At 31.7% G+C, this 22687-nt stretch overlaps 6 protein-coding genes across 14 annotated transcripts; 2 read left to right on the forward strand and 4 right to left on the reverse strand.

Annotated features, from left to right (window-relative positions):
* The first annotated feature begins 10 nt into the window (after positions 1-10).
* Positions 11-3323, forward strand: ArfGAP3 (ADP-ribosylation factor GTPase activating protein 3). Of its 3 annotated transcripts, none has more exons than XM_012377571.2 (8): positions 11-165; positions 500-691; positions 785-916; positions 1003-1035; positions 1740-2027; positions 2107-2366; positions 2481-2853; positions 2964-3323. In XM_012377571.2, exons 1-8 carry the CDS (start codon positions 91-93, stop codon positions 3219-3221), a joined length of 1611 nt encoding a protein of 536 aa, XP_012232994.1. In that variant the 5' UTR covers positions 11-90; the 3' UTR covers positions 3222-3323. The 3 variants fall into 3 exon arrangements, with proteins under 3 accessions (XP_012232994.1, XP_012233003.1, XP_012233012.1); XM_012377580.2 differs by having other exon boundaries at positions 2481-2847; XM_012377589.2 differs by lacking the exon at positions 1003-1035.
* A 101-nt stretch (positions 3324-3424) lies between these two features.
* LOC105678383 (probable protein phosphatase 2C T23F11.1) lies at positions 3425-5571 on the reverse strand. Its single transcript, XM_012377677.2, has 5 exons — positions 5282-5571; positions 4953-5160; positions 4336-4541; positions 4033-4258; positions 3425-3959 (listed from the first exon to the last, which is right to left on the reverse strand). Exons 2-5 carry the CDS (start codon positions 5137-5139, stop codon positions 3619-3621), a joined length of 960 nt encoding a protein of 319 aa, XP_012233100.1. The 5' UTR covers positions 5140-5160; positions 5282-5571; the 3' UTR covers positions 3425-3618.
* A 523-nt stretch (positions 5572-6094) lies between these two features.
* On the reverse strand, positions 6095-10346 carry Cdk9 (Cyclin-dependent kinase 9). Its single transcript, XM_012377665.2, has 7 exons — positions 9934-10346; positions 9500-9584; positions 8693-8783; positions 7973-8139; positions 7226-7464; positions 7003-7150; positions 6095-6605 (listed from the first exon to the last, which is right to left on the reverse strand). The coding sequence occupies exons 1-7, from the start codon at positions 10038-10040 to the stop codon at positions 6297-6299; spliced, it is 1146 nt and encodes a 381-aa protein (XP_012233088.1). The 5' UTR covers positions 10041-10346; the 3' UTR covers positions 6095-6296.
* Positions 10347-11142: 796 nt separating this feature from the next.
* On the reverse strand, positions 11143-16477 carry LOC105678349 (vacuole membrane protein 1). Of its 7 annotated transcripts, XM_012377611.2 has the most exons (7): positions 16158-16477; positions 14940-14965; positions 14249-14394; positions 13495-13821; positions 12895-13404; positions 11823-12092; positions 11143-11745 (listed from the first exon to the last, which is right to left on the reverse strand). In XM_012377611.2, exons 3-7 carry the CDS (start codon positions 14357-14359, stop codon positions 11614-11616), a joined length of 1350 nt encoding a protein of 449 aa, XP_012233034.1. In that variant the 5' UTR covers positions 14360-14394; positions 14940-14965; positions 16158-16477; the 3' UTR covers positions 11143-11613. The 7 variants fall into 7 exon arrangements, with proteins under 7 accessions (XP_012233034.1, XP_067215114.1, XP_012233062.1 ...); XM_067359013.1 differs by lacking the exon at positions 14249-14394 and having other exon boundaries at positions 16304-16471; XM_012377639.2 differs by lacking the exon at positions 14249-14394 and having other exon boundaries at positions 16158-16471.
* A 778-nt stretch (positions 16478-17255) lies between these two features.
* Positions 17256-19375, reverse strand: ND-23 (NADH dehydrogenase (ubiquinone) 23 kDa subunit). Its single transcript, XM_012377422.2, has 4 exons — positions 19190-19375; positions 18377-18635; positions 17914-18106; positions 17256-17528 (listed from the first exon to the last, which is right to left on the reverse strand). Exons 1-4 carry the CDS (start codon positions 19230-19232, stop codon positions 17397-17399), a joined length of 627 nt encoding a protein of 208 aa, XP_012232845.1. The 5' UTR covers positions 19233-19375; the 3' UTR covers positions 17256-17396.
* A 541-nt stretch (positions 19376-19916) lies between these two features.
* LOC105678232 (uncharacterized) lies at positions 19917-22619 on the forward strand. The gene is made up of 2 exons (XM_012377397.2): positions 19917-22118; positions 22500-22619. The coding sequence occupies exon 1, from the start codon at positions 20602-20604 to the stop codon at positions 21811-21813; it is 1212 nt and encodes a 403-aa protein (XP_012232820.2). The 5' UTR covers positions 19917-20601; the 3' UTR covers positions 21814-22118; positions 22500-22619.
* Positions 22620-22687: the final 68 nt, after the last annotated feature.

The raw sequence follows: 22687 nt of genomic DNA on the forward strand, positions 1-22687 counted from the left end.
AGAAACGTCATTGAGTGACTTCAGCGCCAAGCAACCAACTTTCGCCACGCGTCCCAGAATTCCATCGTGACGCACGTTGATACGTTAAAAATGGCAGATTCTTCGCCTAGCAAAGCTGAGATCGAAGAAATTTTCAAGCGATTACGGGCCATTCCGACGAATAAGGTTTGTTCTGAGCATAATATTTCAATTTATGTCGACAACAAACGCATGAGAAATGATAAAACGATTTATTTGTCGATTGACGTGTCTGAAATGTCATACTGTCAGCTCAGTCTGCAGTTTCACCTTTGATGTTTTCTTTTAATCGTGTTACACATACGAAAGTGAAGATCCCGAAAATGTCAAATCTAAACGTCACATTTTGTAGAGCATTTTGTTTATAGCAAATATGCGGAATATTTTCAGTGACCAACGTGACGCTTTCACTTACGGTATTTTTTTTTTTTTGTTAATTACTACTCTGGAATTTGGCATGAAAAACTGGTTTCTTTTTCAGACATGTTTTGATTGCAACGCGAAGAATCCAGCATGGGCCAGTGTAACATATGGAGTTTTTCTGTGCATCGATTGCTCGGCAGTGCACCGCAGTCTGGGAGTGCATCTGACTTTCGTCAGATCCACCCAACTTGACACAAACTGGACATGGTTACAGCTCAGGAACATGCAGCTGGGTGGTAACGCCAATGCAGTTAGTATCCATATGATTTCTTCAATAAACTTATTTCTGTTGGAAATAGTATCAATAATGAAATTAATTTGTATTTTGTCACTTGATTTTTAGAGAAAATTTTTTTCACAACACAACTGCACCACGACCGATGCTCAGCAAAAGTATAATTCACGTGCAGCTAGATTATATAAGGAAAAATTGGGCCAAGCATCTGCACAAGCAATGCGTCGTTATGGCACAAAGGTATGATTATTAAATAGAGATAAAATTTATGATATTCAATGGACATTATTAGATCCACACTGTAACTATAAACATGGTAATTATAGGTTTCCCTTTCTACAACAAAAAATAAGACAATGGTGAGCTGAGTAAATGTGTTAAATCAATTTTTTTAATTGAAATTTTCACTAACATCTGCTTACATACAATACTTTTAAAATATTGCTTCTCATTTATTTTACACATGTATGTATGTTTATTTGCTTCATAGATATATGTATATACATACATGCATACAAATTATTTCTCATACATTTAACATCAAATCACAATTCTCCATATAAAAATAATAATCCACACGTGTCGAAATATATGTGTGGCTTGAGTGTTTATAAAAGTGTTGTTCATTTTCAAGATTATACGACAGACTCATTGTGAAAACCATATCTGATGTGTATATACATTTTTAAAACATTTCAACAATATTCAACAGTATATTTGTTCTCTCCTTTTGGTTGTTGCTTTTGATTTAACAATCCATAGGGTTTCTTGATCAAGCTTCATTAGTATTTTACTAATCATCCTAAATAAAAAATATGAAAAAATAAATATAGATTCACAATTGCATCTTTTTCGAATTACAGACACTGAAAATTATAAATTGGCAAAGAAATTTTATTATTCGAATAAATTGTCAAATATTCAACATTGAACAGCATAGCAGATAATGTTAGTACTATTATGCAATGCTCTTAATGCTAAACGTGCACTAATGGTACAGTTTGGTCAGATGTGTTAGAAACACTTTGCCTATCTAATTTTTAATCTTTTTTTTTTTTTATAGCTTCATTTAGAGGAAGGCACAGAAACAATGCTGGAAGAAGCGAATGAGCCAGATTTCTTCAAGCAACATGAAAATTTAGATTTGCAACAAAATGAAATAATTTCAACAGAAGAAAAGGCATTCTTCACACCTAATGTTGAGTCAAATGATGATAATACAGATAAAGCAGAAATCTATTCTGATTGCTTGGGGCCTTCCGTCAATCTTTTCGATCCTATCTCAAATGTGCAATCTGAAAGAAAACCAACCATAGGTGGCAGGACAGCGCAGTCCCGACGTCCTGGTGGTGTAAGTTTATACATTTGTGAAACTAAGCAATTACGAGATTGCACCGCCATTGCTGTCACTTTTTTTTTATTTATTGCAGTTGGGGAAGAAAACCGGAAGCTTAGGCGTGAGAGTTAAGACGGTTGACTTTGATGAATTGGAGAGGGCTTGCAAGCAAGCGCAAGAGGAGGATAAGGAACTCACGAAGGAGGAACAAGAGGCGATCGACCAGCGTCTGGCCCAGCGTTATGAGGAAAACTTGAGTCAGCAGGCTAAGAAGATAGAGGAAAGAGCGAAGCAGCTGGACCCGTCCAAGGCCACACAGGCGGAACGGCTTGGAATGGGATTTATGGCGCGAAGGTAATAAATTTGCACAATATCTCTCTCTCTCTTTCACTCATTTGAGTAAAATTATTTTCATCTATACGAGTTTCTTTTTTCTATTTTGATTTCTTTCTCTTTTTTCTCTACCAGCGGTGCAACTCATTCTGCACTCGGTGACATGAAGACAATAACACAAGAGTCGAAGGCGAGCGTGATGTCAGCGGAAAAAGAAAAGGGAAAATCGCTTCTATGGGGAGAGAAAGAAAGCTTCTTCACCCTGGACGAGGTTTATTCGGTTTATGCTAACAACAAAACGAACAAGTCTACGCGTCATGAGGAAGTCATAGTTGTCGCGGAGCCGGAACCACCTAGGCGATCAACTCCCATGACTCGAAATTCCAAGACCGATGCGAAACCCACGTCTACCCTTGCCGAAGGAGAAGCTCAGAAGAAGTTTGGTAGCGCCAAGGCCATCAGCTCAGAGCAATATTTTCAAGACAGCACTTCCGACAATGCGGTGAGCGTGAGTTGCGAATATTCAATTTTCCTAAACAGTATTTTAAAAGTCGTATTTCATCGACACATTGAACAATGATTTTTTTTTTAATTATAATTATACTTGTAAATTTTCAGTGGGAACGCAAGAACAATTTGCGTCGCTTCGAAGGTTCATCGAGCATATCGTCGGCCGATTATTTCGGCACCGAAGGCTCGACCCCGACCTCGCCGACGTCCTCGTTATCCATGCGTTTGACCGCGGGACGAGCCGGTGTTGTAGATCTCGACGACGTTCGAGAAAGCGTACGTCAAGGAGTGAACAAGGTGGCCGGAAGACTGAGCTCGCTCGCGAACGCGGCGGTCTCCTCTATACAGGATCGTTATGGACTCTAATTAAAATCTATTGCATTTTATGAAAAAAATTGTTACAATACTTATTATCTGGACACAATCTTGTCCATTGTTCAGGACTGTAAATAAAAGCTTATAATTGAATTTTCGAACAACTTCTATAATATATATATATATATATTCATAATGAATGATGAGTCGGCAACGCGCGAACAAGAGCGCAATATGGAAGTTTACGCAGTAACTAGAGTGAAAATATAAATACGATGTATTTTATAAATATATCTCTGGTCATCTTTGTAACAGAGCCGATGTATTGTGCAATACATTACGTAACAAATATCTATATAAAAAGTCGAAAGGTACACCGAGACGAAAGTAAAATACTTGCAGTAATTTACATAATAAACGATTAAAATATCTTTAAAATCTAAAGCAGTTATGAATCTATACTCGGTGGTGGTTTTTGGCAACGCAAGATCAACTGCGAACACGGCTTGCCATGGAGAAAGCACACGAGTATCACTGTCATGTTGTCGCAGCCGGTGCCCATGAGAGCGTCGGGCGCCAGGCAACAGTTCAGCAACTCCTCGCAGATCTCCTCGGGATGTATCGTGACGTTCTGATGTGACTCTCCGTCGCCGAGTTTCGTCTGAGCTAGACGCGTCCTCACGAACTCCACGACCTCTCCGCTGGTCATTACATCCCAGATGCCGTCGCATGCCAGTATAACGAACTCCCAGTCCTCGTTGACGGGAAACTGTTGCACTTCGGGAAAGGCTGTGCACACAATATTTTTTAACGTTAAACGTTTGAGTTGAATGATTTTAGCCGTTGCGCAATATCTCATTACCGGTCACAATTTGTTCTTGCGGTGGCTTGCGGTCGTTTCGCTTAAATATGAAATCGCCGAGCGCACGGGACAGCGCCAGATTGCCGTTCACCCTTTTATACTCGACGAAACCACCCGCTGCCTCGATTCGCTTACGCTCGTCCTTCAACGTGGGCTTGTGATCGCGACTGAGCGGCACTGTCTCGCCGTTGACGCACGCTACTGCTCTGCTGTCGCCTGCATTAGCCTGCAAAGCTTTTCCACTGATCAGGCAATTCAAGAGTCAGCGCGCATGGCCGCCGACAGGATAAATGAAGGACTTACGCTATACAAAATGTTGTCTTTGATCAGAAGCGCTATGACGGTGGTCCCCGCGTGTTCGTCCCTGAGCGCGGCATTATTCTGCATCGCCTTGTCCAGCTCCAGAAAACCCTGCTGTATGCCTTCGACGATGTCACCCGCTTGATACTCACTCCTTTTGGTTATATATTCATGGAGATGTTTTCCAGCATGCTGCGCCATGGCTGCACCTAAATATTTGCATTGATATACAAATATTTACAAATACCAATTGTACTTCACAGTTATTTTGACTTTTCCTGTTACATAATAAATTTATTTTGCATTTATTTATCTTGATAAGCTAAAAATCTCCGTACAGTTAGAAAATTATTGCTTATCCCAATTAAATGGACCTTTTAGTTACGATTTATTGATTATCTTGTGATCAATTATGATTCACTGATTGTCTCAGCAAATGGGATTCGAAAAGGAATCGAAACATTTTGGAAATAAAGAATGTAAACTGCTGTTTACTTGAGATAGGAGGTACATAACACATTCTTATCTACACATGGGTTCTCATTTGCTATTTAATTTTTGCTCCTTTGATAGCAAATTAAAGAGCTTGAACTGTCATTTGTGTATCTTCAGCACCTTACCTCCATGTCCATCATAAACAGCGAAGAAAGCAGTGTCTGGATCACTGGGTAAGGAGAGTATGTGCACGTGAGAATCTTCCATTTTAATACGCCATCCCTGCATGCAGGAGCTACCCACTCGATAGTTGTTGTCCCGACAGCAGGTCGATTTTTTCTTCGTTACCGGCTCGCTAAGAGTCTGTCCCATTTTCCTCTCTTAATATGAAGCCTATTTGCGAGATTTAATACAATATTATTGACATTATACTGTGACGTTTGGATCAAAATTAAACACGCGCGTGATATTTGTAGATAATTCACGGAATTTTGCTTCGAAGCGCTCCCTTCACCTTCGCGATAACGTCGTCGTCCTCGTCGTCGTTGCCCTAAGACTCCAAATTTGAGCACCTTTCACTTCATTTTGGTTTCATAACAACTTTCCAGACAGAGACGTACAAAGCTGCGCACTGAATCGGCCGGCCGATTTGTCGTCAATTCCGCCCTACGTTCTGCTTTTCAGTATTTTCTGTCCGATCTTGAGAAATAATACGCACAACGTCAAGGCGGCCCTTCGTGAGCTGACATCGACCGAGATCAACAGCTGATTTGGATTGATGACGTCACGTTGTTAGTCGTTTTTTTGTGACACGACGTCACATTAGTGATGACAAAATGGAGACGCGGCCCCGCGTAAACTGTAATAAAGAAAATAAACGCACACAATCAAGAACAGCGTAATGTGCGCCAATATTTCGACTAGCTATAGAATAGTAGAAGCAGACACTTTCTACTGTTTTTTCTGTCTCGTTTTTATCGAACCGACAGCGAGGGCGACATTGCATATTTCTTTGATTTGTGCATATTAAAAGATGGAGATTCGAATCTTGATAAATATTTAATTACTACTTTACTTTTGATTAATTTTTAATTTTCAATTAATCGGCCAGAAACGCACAATTTTAGCCGGAATTTTAATAAATTGTTAATAGAATAAGCTTACTTATTGTAATAAATCTGTAAAGAATTTGTTGTAAAACTGAAATCTTATAATCATTTGTACGTTTTTAAGATGCTTGCAGAATATAGTAATAGGATTCAGTCATCATTAGAAAAGAATGAAATTAATGTAAAATGGCTGGGGTAAAATGAATAAAAAATTCAAGTCAATGAACGCAATTAGTAGTTTATTCGTGGTAAAAAATAGCACTGAATAACCTTTTATGTACAACACCTTTTTAACACGTTTGAAATTTAAATATTCCTGTAATTATTTTTTCTAAAAATGACTTAGAAACTAAATATTTCATTATCAAATATAGTGTGAAATGTTAGACAACCATGTTATGCATATTGCAATAAAATGTGCTAAAAGACGCGATCTTGATAACCGCTTTCAGCCATGCTGGTACTAGGCTTTGCTGGTCCACCAGGTACTTGATGATGAGGATGACGCATATGACCAGGTCGTCGCGGTGGTGCCAAGTATTCGAACATGCTTTGAGTATGTTGCGCTAGCATCTTGCTCAGATCACACGGCATTGGATCAGTCCAGAAGAAATCATGATTTAACGCCGAGTCGGAGTCACATCTCTTGCTGGGATCGAGAATCAGAAGTTTGTCTAGCAAATCGCAAGCATAAGGATCCTTCAAGTACGGCTTCAATCTATCTTTGACCTATAAAAGATAATATTGAAGTCGCATAATCTGTACTATATAACAAATTATTTTTAGTTAGACATTTTTATGTGTTAGGATAAATTAAGTTAGATTAAGAAATTAAATTTGAAGAGAGAAAACTTTTTCAACCCCTGCTGTATTAAATCTAACATCAAATTTGAAAATTTTTGACGATTTTCGAAATCAACGATCTTAAAAATCTATGAATATATTTTGCCAACGTGGAAAATATATTCTTGCAAATAACATATGCATCATTAAATATTTGAAGGGTTAATACATACTTTGTTACAAATTCTTAAATTTTGAAAAATGTATTAAAGGTTATTGTACATATAACCTCATGTATTTCTGCAAAAAACAAAAATTATGCAACATTGAATTTTAGTATGACCTTTCTTTTCTGTCCTTTAGGAAGATCCATCTTAGTAAATAAATCTAAATTTTCAACCCCAGGCCATACTTCAGTTGTGATTGAGCCGCATAGTTGTGAAATTAATATAAGTTGTTGCTGCTCAGTGTTTCCTTGCATTATAGGAGACCTGTAGATTAAAATAAAAAATTATTTAACTATGTATTACAACTTTGCAAGAATGTAATTGTCAAAAACACGATACCTTGTCCACATTTCCGCCATTATACAGCCGGCACCCCATAAATCCACAGGAGGTCCATAATTCCTATCACCGAGTAGAAGTTCTGGAGGTCGATACCAAAGAGTAACAACTCTGTTTGTGTAACGATTAGAATGGCCATTCTTTGCGCTAAATGCTCGCGCCAAGCCAAAGTCAGCTAATTTTAATACACCATTTTTTGTTATTAAAACATTGGCAGCTTTCATATCTCTGTGTAAAATCTGTAAGAAATAAAATAATGTATTAATATTATTATTGTTATTATTATGTTAATTTGTTAATAACAATAGCAATAATGTGTTATTACAATTATTATCATAATAATAATCGTTATTGTAATAAATAAATCCAAGAAAAAGATTTAATTATTAACACTTTGACTGCCGAGCTAATTTTGAGCGGGTTTTTAATTCTTATAAATATTTAATATAAAATTATTCCTACTTGTAGTTTTATCAAAACTGTCATTTGTCTATGGTCTAATAAGGCTCTTGTGGGAAACGCGTACATCAAGTATATGTAACGTAACAGTCCAAGTGTTAATGACATAAAATGTTTATACATTAAACATATATACTATTATAAATTGCTAAATCTATAACATTTATTTTGTCATGAAATAATTAAACTTTAAATCAATTTTATTCAAAAATAAGTCTTACATTTCATCCTAATTAAAGATAAAATTTTTAGAACATCTTCAAAAATATAAAATTTTAAACATCTTACCTTATTACTATGTATATAATAAAGACCATTCAATAACTGCTGCATAACCTTTTTTATCTCTCCTAAACTAAATTTCACATTTACATTTGATAATAAACCGGCTAAGTCGTGTTCACAGAAATCAAATACCAGATAAAAAGTGGAACGATATCGATTATATTGTGTAGCTGAAAGCAAAATTATAAAATTAACTTTTATATTATATAAATATTATGTATTTTAATTAGTATACAGGGTGATTCAAAATAACCTGATGTCCTTGCAATGCCATATTCTTGAGCGAATTCTGAGACGATTTTTCCTTTTACAAAATTTTGTCCGAAGCTTAGTTTTCGAGTTATAATTGAAAATAGGTAGCAACTTACGAGTTCGATACAACGGGCAGGCAGGGATGCGCAATGTATAATGAGACTGTCAAGTGTTTACTGTCGTCTCATGACGCATTGCACCGTCCCTGCCTGTCCGTTGTATCGGACTCGTAAGTAGCAAATTATTTTCAATTATAACTCGAAAACTAAGCTTCGGACAAAATTTTGTAAAAGGAAAAATCGTCTCAGAATTCGCTCAAGAATATGGCATTGCAAGGACATCAGGTTATTTTGAATCACCCTGTATATGTACTTGATCTCTTAATTGTTAAGAAATAACTTTCAATCTCTATTTGTCTTATTTCATTTATGATTGAAAATATCACATATAATATTAATTATAATATATTACCTTTTGTCCTGCAGATCTCTATAAGGTTGACTACATTTTCATGTTTTAGCAATTGTAATATTTTTATCTCTCGTAATGCCGTGATAGGGAACTATAATAAAATTTTACAATATTTAAAATAAATTACACATTGCATTAGAGATATTAAGTGAACTAAAAACTGGCTACAAATTAGTAAAGATGACATAAAATAGATATATATTTTGATTGTCCCACTTAAAATTTATAACAATATTGTATTCTTTAATTTTCTTTAATTATTGAGTTGGGATAAACGTCCAAAAAGCTATCACCTCCGCTGATTTTCAGTCTAAATACTTATATTATCTAGTAAATAATATTTCCAAATGAATTTTTGGCGCAAATGCCCCCTCCACCCCCAACTCCCTTCAAAGGTAAAACTTTTTGTTAATTATTTCAGAAAGTATTCATTGTACAGAGATGATAGCCTTTTGGAACACCCTTCAGTTGTTTTCATTATTGTTTATTTCTTACATTTTTTTACTTTGTTTATATTTTTCAAAATAGTAAATAATTTATTTTGAAAACAATTCTAAATGCTTTTTTTATATAACTTTTAATTGGAATGCAGTGTAATTGAAGCAGATAAAAAAATTAATTTGTTTTCTAAAAAAGGATCTATTAGCAAAAATATACTGTTTTTATTTCGACCTATACAAACCACATTTTTATATAACATAACCTAATATTTTACATTAAATTAACACAAGCAAATGCAGAATTGAATTTTTTAACAGAATATATTAAAACAATTTTAAAATTGATAATTATATAAAACAAACTTACTCCCTCTTTCTCATTGTCCATTAATACCTTCTTCATTGCAACAAATTTCTTATTTGTTTTCTTGTCTTTTGCTTTGAACACCTCTCTGCAAAAGAATCAAATATCATTATAAATTATAAGATTAGATGCTAGCATATAAGTAATATAGTTAAGCATAAATCTTTACAATCTTAATTCAAATAATATCTAAACCTTTTAAAATGATATCTAAATATCCGTGCACTTATAAATTAATCATTTTAAAGCTGCAATATTATTTGTAATTGTGAACAGTACTGTAAAAATGTAACATCTATATCAAACTAATACTAATACTGTTTTTCGATTTAATACACGTTTACTACGCGTCTAGTTTATTACACGTCAACAAATTTGCAAGAATCTCAAATCTTTTGTGTAACCTAACCTTAAACTTTATTTCAAATTGTACCTACCCGAAAGTTCCCTGGCCAATTTTTGCAACTTTTTCATACTTCACAGATTCATCACAATGAGGAAAATCGAATTCCTCGATGTACTTCTCCTTTTCCTTCGTATTCATTATTTTTGCGTTAATTATATTTATCAAATATATCACAATATAATCACCTAGCTTGAACTACACCAAACTGTGTATGTACATACACTAAACTCTACATTAGAACCAAAACACATTTTCGGATCGCGAAATAAATCATCTATTTTCCTATCTATTTCACACAGAATTAATTACAACTTCTTGCTATATTTGATAATTAATTTCAATGGTACACAATGGTACACGTTGTCGACTGGATCACTGAACTACATATGAGCTGTGTTCCGAAATTCACTGCCAGTACTGAAAATCTATAGTTTACGTAACGTATATTGCAGATTTTAGGTCTGTTCTTTATAGCTAAACTGGCTGCACTAGTTCAGAGTTTATCTTTTTCCCTTCACACTGAAAGGAGAAAGATAAAATCTGAACTAGTGCAGCCAGTTCAGCTATAAAGAACAAACCTTTTTAGTACTGGCAGTGAATTTCTAAACACAGCCAGGCATTGTTTTAATTTCAGCAGATTCCGCTATGAACCGCTACTGCTGTCGCGCCAAAATTAAAAGTGTAACACATATTATAGAAAATAGTCGTAAATGATGATATGTTCTGTCTTTTAATAATACAATACACTTAAATCATTTTTCATCTATATATGTATATTATTATCATTTATTATTTATTATTGATAATCTATCTTTTTCATGAATTAATTATTCTTTTTATATTTCAATATCTTGAAATATGTATACAAAATTTGTAACTTTTTAGATGTTATTTTATTGAATTATAGAATATTTTATATTGTGCTTGGAAATTTTTCTGAATCTAATTCTTGCTAAATATGCCGAAGTTTAAACATCAATCAACCATGCAAAAGGGCCATAAATATTGTTTAAATATCTGTTCTATAAACTGCAAATAAATCTTGTTTTATCAAAACCAGTCTCTATAGATATGTATATATAAATGCCTGTACACTAATATTTTTGCAAGATTTATAAAATATTGTACCAAAATAAACATATACTCAAAGAGAAAAATATAATGTTACTTAAGATATTTGATTATATATATATTCCTATTCTACACATTAAAGCCACATAAATGAAAAAATTTTAACACATTTTCTGTATTCTTATATATCTTATTTTTTGCCATAAAAACATGTTATATTTATATATGGGCTGTTTGTGGAACTTATTTGACATTTCTAATTATCCTATATCTTAAATTTTAATCGATCGCTGATTTGGTTCAATTATGATAAAGATTTCGCTAAATCTTGATTCATAAAAACTAGTCTATACATATAATTCAAACTTTGAATAGCAATATGTTCGATATTTACAGAATATTGTAACAAAATAAACGTACAATCAACGAAAAAAATAGTTACTTAAGATATTCAGCTCTCGTGTACAGTATATATCTGTTTTATAACGTTAAAACCATAGTAAATGAAAATTTTAATTAATTTCCTGTATTCTTATATATCTTATCCTTTTTTTACCATAAAAACATATTATATTTATTTGTATGTGGGTTGTTTGTGGAACTTATTTTATCATTCTAATTATTCTATGTTTCTTAAATTTCAATCAATCGCTGGTTTGGTTCGTCTACGATGATGATTTCGCGCTAACGCGTGTATAATTGTTATTAAGAAGTAACCGATCATTAGTGTGACAAATTTGTCAAACAGCCATGATATTGTAGTAGTTCCGTCCTGCAAGAATAAATGTTTATTTTGAGATTGATTATCAGTGAATGTTGTGCATTATATTTTATAAAACTATAACTTACCATAGACGATTTATCATGCAGCTTATGTTTCTGTTCAACAAAATATCTTTTTAATGGCTCTTGGAATTTTGCACCGACAAATGGTACTATCGCTAACAAGCTGATAAATTTATCTAAAAGCTCTTCATTGAAAGCTATGATTACTGCTAATTGTTGTATGTGCATCTTAATAACAGCCTTTCCAATCAGCGTCGCGCCAAAAAATGTCCAGAAAGGAATGAGATAATGACCACATGTCAGACCAGCTAAGTCAAATAGTGGATTTGGGATCTGTAAAATTTTATTACATAAATAACAACACAGAAAACAAATTATATAAATTCTTTAATAGGTGAGAAATAACAAAAAAAAACACTTTATTATCAAAAATAATTTCTATAAAAAATAATTAAATTATGTAACAATAGTATATTCAAGGTTATTTAAAACTGAATTCAAATCTGTTGTCAAAATTAAAAAAATTCCAAATTATGAACCCAATATGGCAATAAAATTCGAACATAAAATTTTATTTTAAACTTTTGTGGGGAGTCTTCAATCTTTTTAAAAATTAAAATGTGTAAATTTAAAAAAAATAAAAAATCAAAGTAAAATATAATTAAATTAAAAAATATTGTTGTTGATACTCAACTCAATTTGATATGTAAATTAGGATTAAAACGTTAATCGCAAATTTGGCTTAAATAAATTTAACAAATTTAGTTCAAAGCGTAATGCAAGCAGAAAATTTTAGTTTTTTTACATAAATCAAGATCTATTATAGAATATTTTAAATCAAAAATTTTAAATTTTAAAACAAAAATTTTAAATCATTGCTCAAAAAATTTCTTGTAATATCTAGATGGCTAATACTACTTTATACTCTCAGTTTAGAATTTTTGCTTTAATTTTAGATTAAAATTCATTAATCAACTTTTTAAGCAACTAGCAAGCTATTTGAATACTTTTAGATTTTGTAATGAATAATCAAAGCATATTAAAAGAGGATATCTTCAAAAATGCTCGACTGAAAGTGTAAGGCATTAATGACACTATCTGTATGTTGAAAAAAATAAAATTTGCTGACACATACCGATGCACAAGCCAATATGCCCCAAAATCCAGCTTTCTCAACGAATCGCTTCATTGTTAGTTTTATACGCGTTACAAACGGTATACTCTCACCATTTTCTAACGCTTCCAGGGCTTCTAACTCTCTTAAATCTTCTTGGTCGAAATTGTCACTCTTACTATTTTGTCCGCTCATTCTTGCGGCTCTAGCCATGAAATATGGTGGTAATTCACCAAGTGCAGTGCCAGCCCCCCATAGCATGGCTTCTACGCGTACTTTTTTCATAATATTTAATATATCTACTACCCAAAGCGGGTCAATTTTCGTCGGGCATACTATCTGATCAGGATATGGCGGTTCGGGAAAGTTCAGAGCACCGCATTCGTATGCCGCCATAGTAACGGCCGCTATGTGCGGCCCCAAGTACAACACGAAAGTGTGCAAACCTGTTCCGAGACCTACACTTGATAATACACCTAATCCTACCCAATATAACCACCAGATTACTTTGGCCTCCCACAACTTAAAAATCTGAAACAAAGCAAATGAAACAGTTTATTTGTACACCATCTGTCCGATACATACATATTGCATAATTTTACATTATTGCAAATATGTTACCTCCTGTTGTGGGCCAGATATTCTGCCTGATAGGAGAAATAGTATTACAATTGAAATTACAGCGCACACTGTTCTTTTGTAAAGTAACGTTTTCTTCGCTAAACTAAGCACATTAATGGCCACTTCACTAAAGAAATAATATAACGTTATAATAGGATGTTTCCAGAGTGTCAAGTGTTCTGGATCCACATTCCAAACATCATGTGACTGGCTGTGTTCCATTGCTGGTGTCTTTCGTCTAACATTCCTTTCAGTTCCATTAACGGAACCTTTTGGACGTCGAATGGCAGTAGAATTATCCAACATGGTATTTTCTAAACAATTAATCTGTAAACAAATAGAATTTAAGTTAGCGACTTATTTGTGTATCTTTACAAGAATATTTAATAAGTTTTAATTGATAAAAATTAATATTTTGTGCATTTTTCATCTTTTTTGAGATACTTTTGCATAGCAAAGAAAATTTTTTATCTTAAAGTGCTTCATTATTATGTGAATGAAACACCTTGCAATAATATTTTCCTGGATTGTGTAAAATAATTTCACAAAAAAATTTCAAACATATCTAAGTACAATATTTTTCTTATTCACTATAGAATCTTAGAAATATGTATTGTAGTTGCCAAACTGTTACAAAAATCACATATATCTATAAAAAATAAAATAGTATTTTATAATAAAAATAATAATAAAAAAATTTTCTCTGTTTTACAACATTCCTACAAGAAAAAAATAATATTTTATAATAATTTACTTCAATCAGTGCAGCATCCACATCAATATCTATAATTGTAAGTTTATTATCATTGTATTGTTGAGATTCACGAATCTTTGGCACATATATATCACATATACAATCACACATAACGTCTGAGAAATAATGTGAGCTTGGTATTGTTACTAAAAAACATGTTTCATAATGAGTCAAGTCAAAGGTCAAATTGCAATAAGTCAAGTTACTGTTCAACGTAAGTATCTAAGTTGCTGATTATTTTTTACAACTTGCAAAGTATTATTCTCAAATAAAAGAAGTGCAATAACAGGTTCAATTCTAAATAATCTAAATAATATAGCTAAAAGAAATTACAGTTTTACTAATATTATTATTAAAATTAAAATTAAAAATTTAATCTATTAAATAACCAATAAAAAAAAATTCTTTCGTTGTTTTTCAGTGTTAATTTATTCGGTTTTCAATAATTTTAAATGTTTGTCTATATTGTAGTTATCGTGGCAACACAAAATGATACAAAACATCAAAACATATAGAAGTAACATATACAAATTATTATTTAACATTTTATCAAATAATTACAAATAAAATTGCCTTAGAAGTAAAAAAAAATCAGATGAAATAAATCTCGCACAACATCATGCTATAACTGTTTGATTAATCTAATATTCTATCTGATAATTAAGTGTAAACTTTAATTATAAATACTTACTACATGTTCCTTAGTTAATACTTACTCTGTAAAAATAAAAATTATAAATGTGAGCTTTTATTAGTGTTCACGCAAAGCAAAAGCTAGTCTAAACTAAAATTTAAATCTTTTTTTCAACATTACACATAAATACACATACAACTTATACAAGATATGCAGATACACTTTAAAATAAGTAAAAATATGCGTAATAAATAAATAAATGTTATTTTGAATTTTATTTAAAGGCTCAAGAGATTTTAATCTCTTCTATTAATATTTTTAAAGAGTTAAGTCACTGTTTTAATAGATTTTGACTCATTGACAAGATGCGTCTAAATTGTAAATCACTTTAGACTAATTTTTTTTTTCAATCTGTTTATATTATAAAGTATGAAGCAATCATAATATCACAGATGTTCTGAGAAATAAATATTGAAGAAAAGAATATATAGAAATGTTCATTTTAATTAGATTCTGTCGTTTTAATTTTAAAACCACAAAAAGAGGTTAGGTTAGATTTTATTTAAACAACAAGCTATTTAACACAACTACCTTCTCTATCTATGCAAAACTATTTGTTTTATATAAAAATATTAATATAATTAAGTGATCAAAACTCAAAATATGATTATAATTGACACTGATTCTTATGCGCAAGCATATATTATATAAAACACACAATATAAGTACAAATAACAATTCAGAAAATTTCATAAGCAATAATGCTATATTAACAAAATGTAAGTGTCAATTATTTATTGCTTCCTTCGTACATTAAACAATTAATGCCATATTATGCTCCCTGTTAGCAAATGGATACTTGAAAAAATATCAATCTTTCTTATTCTCTCTATATATATTACAAAATTTGAGCCTTTAATATATATTATCAGATAAATTGAAGATTCAAACTTATATTATTGTTTATATTAAACAAAAAAATAATTGTAGATGCATGCTAAAAGTTTACCAAACATAATGCCACAAGAAAGTCTCTTTCACATGATGAATTGACAAATCATGATTGAAAAAGAGCACAAAACTTATTATTTGGAAAATCTCATGAAAAAGCATATTGTAAATTTATTGAATTTAATTAAAATTCTTAATATTTTTTCTAATATTTTAAATATTTTTTCTAATATTCTTAATATCTTTAACCTATTACGAATGGCTGAGTTATGAAGCATAACCAATATTAAGTAAAAAACAAGAGATTTTATACAAGTGAATTACCTTTTCAATATTATTATATAAATTTTGATATGTATCAAGGTGGAAATTACAATACAGTGCTTTTCTTATATCATCGTGGTAAGTGTGCCCCGATGAAAGTGATGAACAATATTGCAGTCTTGTAAGGTTAAGCAACCTGTACCAACCTGTGCGTTACCTTGTGTCGTGGCACTATTAATTGAACTGATTGAACTGTCAATTCACGCATGACGTGTCATTCACACATACGCACACATCTATATTTATCTGGATATATATATATTACTGTGTGTTTACATACACACATTTATAAGTATAATGTGTAATATAAAATGTAAATAAACTGATATATCCTGATACGCACAGATGTAAATAAGAATTTATTAAATATACAAGCATTAAAAAATGCCTAGTCACCGTTATTCTTGCTTTGTAATCATATTATTTACTTCTCGAAATCACAGTACTACTTTATTTTAGTTTTCTACTTCTTTCTTTTTCTCTTTCCTAAATGTGATAAATTGTTAAATTCCTCTAATTTGTGTTGTTTAAAAAATTAATTTATAATATTTATTACGTTGCCGTGCTTTTCTAATTTGTTAGAGAATTTTGTCTAGTCCTTTTTAGGTTGTCATCTTCTTTCTTAATTTGCTAGGAACTTTTGTTCTTTTTAGGTTGCCATCTTTTTCTTAGTTTACTAGTATTTTATGTTGTCACAATTTTCAAAATGCTAGCACACACGGCATAATATCGTGTAAAATTTTCATTTTTTATTAGTTTTTCACTTTGCAATTACACGACTATGAGATTATGAAATAATAAGGAAGGAGCATAAAAGATTTTGTAAAAAATATTAATGTGATGTGTGTAATAATATGGAGATGTTAAGAAAATCTTAATTGTATATAATAAAAAAAACTTGGTTTTATATATTAATAAAATAATTATTTGACAACAAATGGATTTTTTATGAAGACTTTAGCAGCGTTTAATGGGAGGAAAGAGAAAATAGTATGATTTCTAAAATAAAGCATTGCACATCACAATTACATATCTTTGACGATTCTTTAAAATCTCAAGTACTTGTATACTTTTAGAATAATTATAGGGCATTCTATATATATTTTACATTATTTATTTACACTATTTTAATTTTATACATTGTACACCTAGCGGTATGATTAATATTTTTTATACATGCATGATGCAATTCATACCGACTTAATTGCAACTTTAAATATGACTACATTACAACAGTTCTTAACGATACAAATGATCAGCATGAATATTACTAGCAATTTCAGATTCCCATTTGTCACCATTATTTAAGAGCTTCTCTTTGTTATATAACATTTCTTCATGGGTTTCACTTGAGAATTCAAAGTTTGGACCCTACAATAGAGAAATTTCATGTATTAATCCTATAAATCCTTTCTTGCATTTTTATATTGTCTGTCTTAACCAATTCAGTATCATGAGAAATGCATGGAAAAAGTGCTAAGCAACACAAGATCGCTTTTTCTATTTTATATCGAAGAATGCCCATAAGCTCTATTGTGCTTTCTTTTTGTTTCCATTTATAATTGAAAGGCCGACTCGGCTTGAATCATTCATTATTGCCAAGGTATATATCTCACATTTAAACTATCTGTTTTAGTCTCATTAAAATGTATCATCAGTATACCTACTGTAAGATTTGCTGACATTTTTCGACATAAATTGGGAGACTTACAATTGCGCTGCTTGGCACTTAAATAGTTAATTAATAACATAATACCTCAACAATCGCATCTACTGGACAAGCTTCTTGGCAAAAGCCGCAGTAGATACATTTAGACATGTCAATATCATATCTTGTTGTACGTCGAGATCCATCTGCTCTTTCTTCTGCTTCAATTGTAATAGCTTGTGCAGGACATATTGCTTCACATAACTTGCAGGCGATACATCTTTCTTCTCCAGAGGGATATCTATGATAAATAAAAATAATATGTAAAAAGATAGTATCTAGTATGTAAAAAATTAAAATTTTTATTTTTTCCCTTTTTAATCACCATTTCAATGATTGTGCTAAAAACAAAATGTGTTTAGAAAATGAGTTGTAAAAATATAAGAATATAAGGCACAATAAAATATAGATATATAATGCCAAAAATATATAACAGAAATTTTAACATAAAGATATATAATACAAACTTAACATACTGAGAATATAATAAAAATACATCACAAAAAAATACCTTCTTAGTGCATGCTCTCCTCGAAATCTAGGACTCAAGGGTCCTTTTTCAAAAGGATAGTTTATTGTTGCTGGTTCTCTGAATAACTGAGACAAAATAAGTCCAAATCCTCGAAAAATTTCAAGAAAAAACATATGGGTAGTTGCAGCTTCCATGATGTCATTCCAATTTTTGTCCTTGTATTCATTTACATAGTAATATTTGTTTCGACTCAAATATGTATTTACCCCATTTGGAACAATCTTAATAAATCTTGGAGCTGAAATATTTATAATGTTTAAAATTATATTTGTTATATGAAATATAAATATAACTTAATAACAAGCTTGCACAAAATTCTATAATCTATGTAATTTAGAAATAAAATAACTCGTTTAAAATAATAACCAAGAAATATAATAATTTATACTAGTACATGGTATATATTTTAAAAAAAATAAATTTTCTAATATACAAATAAATTAAAACCTATTAAAAAATTATGCTCTACTTAAAATTTGAAACTCAATTAAACTGTAATTATAATTATAAATATGTATCATAAAATACATATTTATCAAAAGTAAGCCAAAACAGTAAGAGAATTTCTAACCTCAACATAACATATTTAAGATGCAATCAGCATTGGTTATATGTAACATAATTTTTAAAAAATTAATAAAAAAAGTATAGTAATAAGAATAGTAATAAAAATATATAATAGTACACAATTTCTGTAAATTTAATAAATTAAAGAAAGTTATATCACGTTAAAAAATTATCTAACGTTATGCTCAAAATTAACCTCGTTTTAAAAATTCATAGATATCATACCAATTTTACTCGTTCGCGTTAATATCTGCAAGGAACTCATCATCGTGCCCTATTTCTTTTAAGATTTAACAATATTAATGAATTGATACATAGAATTTTCCTTTTTATGAAAATCTATATATGAGGAAATACACGCACATACCATACACACTAAACTACTAAACTCAATGAAATTATCTATGCTATTCAGAAGTGCACTCTGACAAATCTAAAGACTCTAGATCATTTACCTAGTGACCCTAGACTTCTGTTTGAATTTTGCATCCAAATTCAGTGCGTCCACAATCCGAGTTTTAATAACTTTCTCTTGGTTCGAATTCTAGCATCGTGGAAACATTATACATGAGAAAAATAAAAAAAATTATTAATAATATAATATATGTACAAGGAACATAAAAAATATTAAAAAATTAAAAAAGAAAAAAAAATAATAAGACATAATTCAATCTCTGCAACTTTTAGTTTAATTTTATATTCAAGATTATTTTAAATACAATTTTAAACTCATAATCGGAAATTAAAAAACAAATTTAATTATTTAACAATTACAAATCTATATAACTGTCCTCTCTTTCTTTATGGAACATTTTAAAATTGTGCTAAAGATGATTTTAAATGTAATATTGAACTATGAAAACTGTCCTAGAAATCAGCTTATTTATATATTCCTGCTAGAAAGTATCTAGAGAGAAAATTTTTGTATTTTATTACCTTTTATAAAAATATTATACATTAAGGGGGGATTCTAGTCTAGAGATTTGAAAAAATCAAAAATAATTTTTTTTTTAATTTTTTGCAAGTATTTGCCCTATAGAATAAATGACTAAAAGGATTTTTTCCGATTTGAAAAGCTAACATGAGTTTAAAGCCTAGAAAGGAGGGATTCCCCATTGCGCGCTCCGAGCGCGTTTCACTTTGGGATTTCGAAGCGCGCTAGAAATCTCGAGTAGGGATTATATTTCGGTTCTGGCTTAAATGATCATTACTTTTCGAAATTCATGAAGTACCTGAGCTGACCGTTCAAATGTTAAATAAAGGTTCGATCATGCTTTGTTTGTAAACAACCAGCTGCTCGAAAACCAGCATTGCTCTGAACGTTGAGGTGAGCAGACACGAGCAACTTGCAGGATTGTGTTTTCCGTTATTTTTTTATATTTAATTATATTTTGTTAAAAAATGGACAAAAAAGGCTCTAGAAAAAAAGGATTCATCCGGAACGCCAGAGGAAACGACGCTTTTGTGGAAATCGCTTTACACTTGAGAAGGATACTGAACTCACCAGTACTTCGGTAAAAAAAATTATCAACTTCCGAAGATATTGATTTCGTTATTTCAAGAGAATTCACGTATTGCATTTTATACAGTTTTTACAATATCGGCATCTCTTGTGATTTGTAAAGTGTGCAACAAAGATGTGCAAATTTCACAGACATCATTTCGAGGCTTGGGATTCAAGATTTGCATCAAATGCGTGTGGTGAAAAGTTCATCAATTCTTCGCCTTTTACTAACGAGGCTTATGAAATAAATCGACGAATGGTTTTCGTTTTTCGTCTTTTGGGTGTTGTGAAAGAAGGCATAAATTTATTTTGTAATTTAATGGACATGTCTAGTGGCCTCACTGTGAATACTTATTATGTCTGCCTTGACAATATTCACCTCGCAGTTTCTTCAGTGTACAATGTAATTTTAAAGAAAGCTATTGAAGAGAAAAAACCAAAAAATAAAGACGCTGGAAATATCGAAAATCATCTCACAGTTTCTGGTGACGGTACTTGGAAGCAAAGAGGGTACTCATCTCTCTTTGGCGTATCAACTCTCATCGGTAAATATTCGAAAAAAGTGATTGATGCTACAGTAAAAAGTAGTTTTTGTCAAGCGTGTAACTTTTGGAGTATAAAAAAGAATGGAGATATTGATGAATATAACGAATGGTATAAGACACACGAAAAAAACTGCTCTATCAATCATAAAGGAAGTGCAGGAAAGATGGAAACCAATGAAATCACAGAAATGTTTTCAAGATCGAAAGAGAAGAACGATGTCCTTTATGTGAAATACATTGGAGATGGCAAAACTTGGAGATGGCAATACATTGGAGACAGCAAAACTTTCAAAAACATTTCGACTGTTAATCCATATGAAGAAGATAATATTACTGTGGTTAAAAAAGAATGCGTCGGACATGTCGAAAAAAGGATGGAAACGAGTCTTCGAAACGCAAAAAAAGATAACAAAGGTATCGGTGGCAAAAGTGCTGGTAAGCTGACAGACAAAATGATCGGAGAACTTACGAAGTACTACGGCTTGGCTATTCGAAGACATCCAGATTCTGTTGCTGACATGCGGAAAGAAATATGGGCAGCGTATTATCATAAAAGTTCTGCCGACGAAAAACCGCAACACCAAAACTGTCCAGAGGGCGAGGAGAGCTGGTGTAAGTGGCGCAAAGCCAAAGCCGACGGCACACTTCCCAATTTCCAACATCAAAATCCGCCGCTCAGTGATAAGGTATTAGAAGTAATAAAACCTATTTACGAAGATTTGTCAAGTGATAAACTGTTGGACCGTTGTTTGGGCACGGAAACGCAGAACAACAACGAATCTTTGAATGCGATAATTTGAACCTTTGCTCCGAAACACTTTCACTGTGGCTTAAAAACGATTGAGATTACGACGGCTGTTATTATATTTAATGAAGGATTGTTACCTGTCCTGAAAGCCATGAATGTTATGGGAGTAACGATTGGTCGACAAGCGGAGATGTACGTTCATCTTCGCAACGACGCGCGCATTTTACGATCGGAGTGGTGATCATCTGATTTTGCAAAAGACCAAAGAGTGCTGCTTCAGGAGGAAAGATCGGTATTGCAGGAGATGTACGAGCAAGAGAAAGGTCTTTTCTGTGGCCTAGGAATCGCTGATTAAATGTAAGTTGCAAAATGTGCATGTTATCTTGATGTTAATTTTTTTTTTTTTTAAAGTAAAGTGAAAAGAACTTTAAACGCGTTTTTCGCGAAACCACTTTTTTTCAACTGGTACCCACGATATCTCAAAATCCATTGTTCCGATCTTTCTCAAATTTTACACACATCTTCAGCACATGTGTGGCTATGACTGGAACTAGAATCTTTTTGAAATATGGTTTTTGTGAATTTTACAACACTAAAGTTGAAAAAAAGTTGCGAAATTCGATACCTTACTTTCAAAAGCGCACAACTTTCGTAAATTTTAACATTTTATAAAAATTCTAGTTCAAGTAAGAGCCAAACTCTTATATTTTGAGAATCTCTTTGAATTTTTTGTTTCAGATCACTACAACGGCCGGAATAATGGACACCGTTTATCACCTTTTTTTTTAACGGGTTAGAAAAACCACATGTACCGCGCTTCTTAATTTATATTTTAAAATTAAAAAATTTTGAAAGATACTTGAAAGGTGTACCAATATGTAGGAAAAATCCCCATCTCAAAAAATTCCGTAGCTTTCCCACAAAAA

The sequence above is a fragment of the Linepithema humile genome, chromosome 7 (genome assembly GCF_040581485.1).
Source record: "Linepithema humile isolate Giens D197 chromosome 7, Lhum_UNIL_v1.0, whole genome shotgun sequence".
Classification (NCBI taxonomy): domain Eukaryota; kingdom Metazoa; phylum Arthropoda; class Insecta; order Hymenoptera; family Formicidae; genus Linepithema; species Linepithema humile.